Source organism: Trichechus manatus, unplaced genomic scaffold (genome assembly GCF_000243295.1).
Source record: "Trichechus manatus latirostris isolate Lorelei unplaced genomic scaffold, TriManLat1.0 scaffold00172, whole genome shotgun sequence".
NCBI classification, from domain to species: Eukaryota; Metazoa; Chordata; class Mammalia; order Sirenia; family Trichechidae; genus Trichechus; species Trichechus manatus.
In genome coordinates this window covers 933,452-941,448 of record NW_004444108.1, presented here as the reverse complement: position 1 = coordinate 941,448, position 7,997 = coordinate 933,452, and the positions used below count along the sequence as shown (strand labels likewise).

General features: G+C 35.6%; 1 protein-coding gene across 1 annotated transcript in view; it reads right to left on the bottom strand.

Moving 5' to 3' along the window:
• Positions 1 to 7,997, bottom strand: part of MLIP (muscular LMNA interacting protein) — a 167,965-nt gene that overhangs the window by 33,477 nt on the left and 126,491 nt on the right. The window contains exon 12 of the mRNA XM_004386818.2: positions 1,645 to 1,851. Within this exon, the coding sequence (XP_004386875.1) occupies positions 1,645 to 1,851 (207 nt within the window). The remainder of the gene's footprint in view (positions 1 to 1,644; positions 1,852 to 7,997) is intronic.

Genomic DNA, 7,997 nt, shown 5'->3' with positions numbered 1-7,997 from the left:
TATCTTTGGCTATGTGTATTTTCACCAAAAAAAAAAAAGTTGAGAAGTTAGAAGGTTGATATATTGTGGGGTTGTTAACCAATGTCGTAAAACAACATGTGTACTTCTGTTTCGTGAGAAACTATTTGTTCTGTAAGCCTTCACCTGAGGTACAATAAATAAAGAAAGAAAGAAATGCTGTCTTACTTGATTCTTATATTTTAGATGTGAGTGGCTCTTTGATTAGTATCAATAAATCTCAGATTCTAAATGATAAAATCTATTATAAAGATTGTGTAGATTGAAAATAGTTGTCCAAACTCAGATGCCAAGCAAAGGCAAAAATATAGATGAGACACTGACTCTATCTTTTCTGAACAGTTCCAGATAACACCACCAAAATATTTAAAAAAGAGCGATTTAATATAATTGATACCTATAAAATACAATCAAAACCCTACCATAGACAATGATTTAGAAGAAAACTGTTATGCTTTCTCAGAATTATTAACACTATTTAATACTAAATGGATTTTATAGATGTCAGCAAGTATTAAATCAGGAAGAATTTCAAATAATATAAAATCATTTTTAAATATTATAGTTTCCCAGAAATACTTCTTTTTTCTAGACTCAGAGTGAAAAACAACCAAAGGTCATAATAATGTCATCCTGAACTTTGCCCAAAGGCATTTTGGTGGCAAAAGTTGTTTAATTTAGGATTGATCATCCAGTCACGATAGATGTTATTAAATATAAAAACCTAGTTCTTTCTCACATGGTAGTGTCTAATTTTTAGGTGCTTGTGTTTAGCATGGGTTTATGAACTTTTTTTCTAAAAGAAAGTTTCAGGGCCTCAGAAATATTGTTCTACTACATTCTGGGCCATATGGCTTTGATTGATTTCCAGGTATATAGATGTATTTCATTAGATATAGAAAATTTGCAAAATAAATGTTTTCAAACAAGATTTAAATTTTACAAAAAGATTTGACTGTAAGTTGAACTTGACCAGTCAGTTCTTGCAGGAAATTTTCAGAATCTGAGAGTCTGTACCAGCCAGGATGCTCACAGGAACAAAGAGAACTTATATTTGACTACCAGCTGGTACTGAAAGTTTGATTCTGATAGAACATTTATGATCATATTGCAAGCCAACTATAAATAATTGTTTTCTAGTTTTGTTTCTTTTCTCTCATATATATTTATTTCAGATACTAAATACTCTTTCTTTTTGCACATGCTTTACTATACATTATGAGACTTATAGGCATATTTTAAAATAAAATATTAATTTTACGTTACAAATAGATACCTGTAAGTTATTTAAATTGTTATTTAAAGAATCTTTTAAAGAAAATTGAACTAAGGCTAGAACATAAATTAATGATGGCACATTGTAACCGCTTGGAAAATTTCTTGAGTTTTCCCCCTTGGGATTAGAACATGAAACAATGAGGAACACAAATAAGGAAATGACTTTGAAAGGAAAAATAAATTGTTATTATTACTCAAGTTCAATTATTATCTTCTTGGAAGGCAATGTGTTTTAAAACAAATTTAAATATTCTTAATATGTATTTCCTCCACATTTAAGTTTTACAAATTAAACATAAAGAAGGTTCACAGCACAGAATAGCTCCCATTTCAGCAGGGAATTCTCACCTTATTATATGCATTGTAACTGACCAGGGTATGGGAATTCTCCCGTTCATCTCTCAATGAGAAGGAGGACAAATGACTGAACGGTCCTGGGGTAAGACAGTCAGCATGGGAGAGGGTCTGTGGCTGCAGCAGGGACTTAGCAGGAGGATAGAGTTTGGTCTGATATAAAGGATGGAGAGAAACAGTCTTGTGAGGGACTGTCACATCCTGGGAAGAAGAAAGGCATAAAGAGTATGTTAGTGGACAAAAGTAAAGCACACTTGGAATTAGGTCTAAATAGTACAGAAGCTATGAAACTTTCTTTTAGAAAAAAAGTTCATAAACCCATGCTAAACACAATGTCTTACTAGTAAGAAGAAAAACTCTCCTCATACACAGGTCCCTCACAAGACACATGTTGTCTTAGTGTATTGCTTGTCTCTTTCAATAATTCCTTTCCACCACCACCTCCAGCCTCTTCTGCAGAACAAAACAAGGGGCCGCAGCGTGTCCTGAAGGATGCAAAAGATTGCTAACTTTTAAAGTGTTGAAGGGAGCAATGTTTCAAGAAAGGAGAGATACTACCTGAAGGAGATGATATGCAGTTAGAAAACTCTTCATTGAAGATGTAAGTAGCACTGGAAATTAATTCAGGGATGGTTGTGATTTGGTAGGGAAGAAATTGGGGTGGAAAGGGAAGGCACTGCAGAGAGTTAACATGTAAGCAGAGGTACATTAGTACTGGTTTAGTTGACAGGACAGTAAGTTGTTGTGATGGGTTGAGTATGGAAAAGGGAGCAGCGAAAGGTGAGTCTGGAAAGAATGAATGAGGTATGAATTCCAGGCCGTGTGTTGCTTTAGAAACTGGCAGTGGGATAAACAGATGAGCTCAACTGTGCAGAGGAGAGGTAAGGAGGCCTCAACTAGAGGAGGTCTGTGGCATAGAAAGGGGATGAATTAGAAAGACTTTGAGGAAGTAGGAGTGAGTAAATGAGGCCATGAGTGAATGGAACAAGAAAACCAGAAGAGTGAGAAGTCTTGAGCCTACAAAACAAAGTTACAAAAAGAGGTCGTGATGGTGGTTTGCTGTTGAGTTGATTCCAACTCCTGATAACCCTATATGACAGAGTAGAACTGCCCCAAAGGGTTTCCTAGGCTGTAATCTTTATGGGAGCAAGTGGCCAGGTCTTTTCTCCCATGAAGCCACTGGTGGGTTCAAACTGTTGACCTTTTGGTTAGCAGCCAAGTGCTTAACCATTGCACCACCAGGGCTACTTAAAAAGGGCCTACATATACGTATACAAAAAAGGAAATGGCTGCTTTTTTGCAGACATATAAGCTCCTTTTATGTTTCTGAAGTTTTACATATAAGAAAATAAATTGACAGTGATTATCCTATAGTCCTAAAACCCCTTAGGATCTGAACCTTATGACATGAAACCTGCTTTAGTCATCTTTGTGCTCTCAGGGTCAAGCACAATGCTGAATATAGTAGGTGCTTAATGCATTGATGATTGAATTAATGATCTAAGACCTATGTTTGAAAAATGCTTGTTTAATAACATAGTATTAGATTTATTCTTTTTTGTGAAGTTTCTTTCTTGATAATTTGCTTTTTAAACAGAGAGACAATTGAAATAATTTTCAATGAAATCATTTTTAGCTAACATGAAGACAGAATGATTTATGAAACAAGTCTATATTTTCAGCTCAAAAGGTTATTCTTTCTTACCTAGTCAGATATGTATCATTTTTATATTTTTAATCAACGGGTTCCAAACATGTTAATTTTTTTTATTTGGGAAATTTTATGCAGATTAGAAAATTATAATACCAGGTTTGTTAAGTTTATAGAAATGAAGGGTTTTAATCCTTTGTACTTTGGAAAGGTAATTAAATATGTTTATTTTAAATAGTTCCTTATTTGTTCTTCCAGTGTTTATTTTTATATATCAAGCAAATATAAATATACTTCCTTATTCCACATACACACACACACTTCCTATACAAAAGGAATATACTATATACAACGTTCCGCATCTTGTTTGTTTCACTTCACAACATTTGTTACACGTATTTCTCTATCAGTACATGAGAGCTATTGATCTCCTACCAAGAAACATTATTGAGTTATCTTACTGATTTTAATTGTCTTCTATTTGATTCTCTTGGAAGTTCCAGGTACATAGCCTAAAATATCAAATCACCTAACATAGTGATGTTTACTTTCTCTTTTCCAGTTTTAGACTTTTCATTTCTTTCTATTGTCTAACTGTATTGGCTCATACCCCGAACACTGTTAAGTAATAGTGGTGTTAGCGGCCATCCCAGCTCATTCCTGACTTCAAAGGCATGCTTTTAGTGTTTGCCCATTACAGACCATGTTGACTTTTGGATTGAAATAGATATGTTTTCATTTTTGTTTTATTTCTCAATCAAATATTTCATTATGTTATCAACAACTATTTACATTTCTTAAGCAATGTGAAAAGTGATTAATATGAAAACTGAGTAACAGACTCAAGTCTAGCTATGGTTAAGCACTTGGCTGCTAACCGAAAGGTTGGTAGCTTGAACCCACCAGCGGCTCCTCAGGAGAAAAGACCTGGCGATCTGCTCCTATAAAGCTTTCAGCTTAGGAAACCCTATGGGCAGTTCTACTCTATCCTACAGGGTCACTATGAGTCAGAATTGACTCAACAGCACACAACAACAACTTTGTTACTGATATTTAAAGATGCCTAGGAAAAGGTGCACTGAACAGAATCTCTGTTTATATTCTGGCTTCAGTTTTTCTTGAGGATTCAAGAACCTGTTCTGAGGATGTCAGGAGGCAGACTATAGTGATCAGTGGGAAACAGAGGGTTCACCACATGGGAGAATCTGGTGGGGTGGGGTTCTGGCCAATGGGGTCAGGGGCTGGGGGGTTCAGGGGAGGTGTTTAAAGAGGGTGTGCTTCTCTGTGCTTTATGCTTCTAAGCTCGCTATGACCAAGTAGGTCAAAGCTGAACATTCTGAAGGATAAGATGGTCTCCTCAACTTATCCAGGAGCAGGACAGGGAAGGGAGAGTTCTTTTTTATATTTTTCTAATTTCATTATTCACTTACGAATTTTTTGATAATCAGAGAAATTTGTCTGGACTATTTCTTAGTAATTAATAGGTTTTTCTTTGTGGATAAATATATAGTAAGATTTTGTGACGCTTTCACAGGCGTTAAAATGAAATAGTACTTTTTTTTTTGTAGAATACAGAGTCCAAATATAAATCTCAATAATACTTATTTTAGATAATCTATCTTTACATATTTTTTCCACTTAATCTAGCATAAACAGAAATTCAGTTAAAGTATTTTACCACTAATATATTTTCACTTTTTTTCTTATCCTATCTCTTGTTTCTGCCTTATGAATGTTGATGCTATATTTTGGTGTTTAGATACTCCTACTGGTTATATTTCACTGTAAATTTCATCCTTTCACATTATAAGGAGGAGGGGGTCTTATTTGCTTTCTTAATGATTGTTTCTGTCTGTTGTTAAGATCATAACCTCCCTTTCTCTGCTTGTGTTACCTAAAATACTGTTTCTTTCTCAACTGTTTTCAATCACTAAGTGTGTCTCAGTTTAAAGGTTGAATCTGGCTTATTATCCATTCTGGAAGGTTTTTGTTTTGTTTTGGTCCTGTAATTGGTGAGTAGAGATTATTTACATTTATTTCCACACTAAACCAAACTTTTCTAGACCAGATGTTTTCACAGGAGGCTCATATGGGGAAGGGACCACTCACTACCTGGAATTGTCCTTGTGACCCAGGATTTGAGGTGTGAGTTTGTTTAGCCTTCACTTCCCTTCAAATAAGAAAGAATATCAACTGTACAGTAGTTTACAAAGCAGCAGCATTTCTCTGTGTCCAGGCTGCTACAGAGAGAGAAGGCCTCCTGCAAATATGGTTTGCTGTGTGATTCAATGTATAGCCTTACCTTCCCTGTTTATCAGAACCAAATTACGTCAAGGCAGATTGTGTTGCCAACATACGCACGCATGCAAAGACAAGGGATTTGGGTTTTGCACATTAGGCTGTATCCACACATTCAGGAAACATGTTTGCTGACTCTACAATCCGAAGTCACTGTATCCTAGCTCCATTTCCTCCCAGGTGTATATCTACTCATTCTCCTCACTGCCTTTTGTGGCTGTTCCACTAATTCTGTGCTTTAGAGTTTTAGTTGTCGCCTAAGTGTTTGTATTTTAATAGGAATTTGTGTTTTTGCTTCTTCTTTTTTGCTTTTGGATGTTATTAGAATAATCAAAGGTAATTAACTGATGCTGGCTTTAAATTGCCGTAGTCAAAGAGGAATCTCACTTATATGTGGAAAAGAGCCCTGGTGGCACAGTGGTTAAGAGCTATGGCTGCTAACCAAAAGGTTGGCAGTTTGAATCCACCAGGCACTCCTTGGAAACCCTATGGGGCTGTTCTACTCTGTCCTATAAGGTCACTATGAGTCAGAATTGACTTGATAGCAACAGGTTTGGTTTTATATATACTCATAAGGCATCCTAAAGTTTTGTCACTTTATACTTTGCCATGAGATAACTTGGAAACTTCTTTATGGTCCAAACATTTTCATGATCATTCTCTGTCTCATTATTGTATTATACCAATTCTACTTCATTTTTTTTTTTCACTGAGAAAGAGACTTATTTACTTAAAAAAGTGCACAATACAAGACCTACCTTGTCACCATGGCTCATACACAGACACTCAACAAGCATTTGCATTTGTTAAATAAATTAACTTGGCTTGTAATACCAAAAAAAAAAACAAAACACAAAGCTTTATAAATAATGCAATGTTGTATTGGGTTTATGAATTAAAATCCTACTAGCCACAGTTTCTATTTGTCTGCTTCCTGTATAAGGAGCAAAAGTGACAAAATCTGGGTACGCTTGACTCTTCTTTCTTCACCTTTTTTTTTTTTAATTGGTGTCACCTCCCATTCTTCTTACAGGAATTCAGGAATACAAGCCTCTTTGCTCCAACTGAGAAGACTCTTCTCTCACTCACTTAACCTTGCTGATTGATAGACTGAACAGGGTGAACGACTTTCAGTCATTTGCATCATTTAACCAGACCAGTGCATTTAAAGCATTCATCTATCATTTGGGTACAAAAGCTTCAGAAATTAAACACACAGCTCAGCAAACAAAAGAATGAGGCAAAAGCTTAGAGAGGTTGCTGGGAGGATCAGATTTGAACTCTCCCCTCAAATTTCCCAGTTCAGTAGAAAACTTCTAAACAATGAAATTTATAGCTGCTGATATACTATCAGAGGTAAAGGAATTCAGGTAGGGAAATAAGGTAACATAACTCCAATTTTACTTGTTTTACTACAGGGAAAAAAAAAACATACTTTTTTTTGAGAAAAAATAAAAACTAAGAAAATCCATGAGAATTATCACTTTAAAAAGGCTTCCTACATCGCAGTAAACTGTGTGCTCCCCTCCTCTGTTTTCTTGATTTTTTTTTTTTTTAATAAGGTGGCAGGGGTTCTACCTAATTTGTAAGGACACATCTACAGAAAGAGAGAAAGAGCCCTGGTGGCACAGTGGTTAAGAGCTATGGCTGCTAACCAAAAGGTCAGCAATTGGGAATTCACCAGCTGTTCCTTCGGAACCCTATGGGGCAGTTCTACTGTGTACTATAAGGTCGCTATGAGTTGGAATCGGCCCGACATCTATATATACATGTACATACATATATATATGTAGTATGTGTGTGTGTATGAGTGTATCTTTGTTGTCTTCATAGCTTTTCTATGGATACTGATATATCTGTAACCTCATACCACAACCCTTTTTTTTTAACTATTTAGTTAAAGCAGCTACTTCATTGCAGGTTTTACTTTCACAGTTTTCCCTTAAAACAGTGCTTTTATTAAAGAAATCACCTACTTTAGATAAACTATGGTACATACACACAATGAAGTACTATTCAATGATAAAGAAAAATGATCACTCTTCAAAGCATCTCATAACATGGATGAATCTGGAGGGCATTATGCTGAGTGAAATAATCACAAAAGGACAAATATTGTACGAGACCACTACTATAAAAACTCATGAAAAGGTTTACACGCAAAAAGAAACAATCTTGTGATGGTTACGAGGGAGGAGAGGGATGGGGATGCAAAAATACTAAATAGACAATAGATAAGAGGTAACTTTAGGAAAAAAAAAGAAGTCACTGACTTTAGAGAGTAAATTTTCTCTGATTTATTTGTCCTTTCCTTAGGGCTCAAAAAAGTCACTTTTGGAGTTCCGGCAAAAAGGCGCTCTAGGCAGAAGCACCACGCCGTCCCTCCACAGCAAAGATC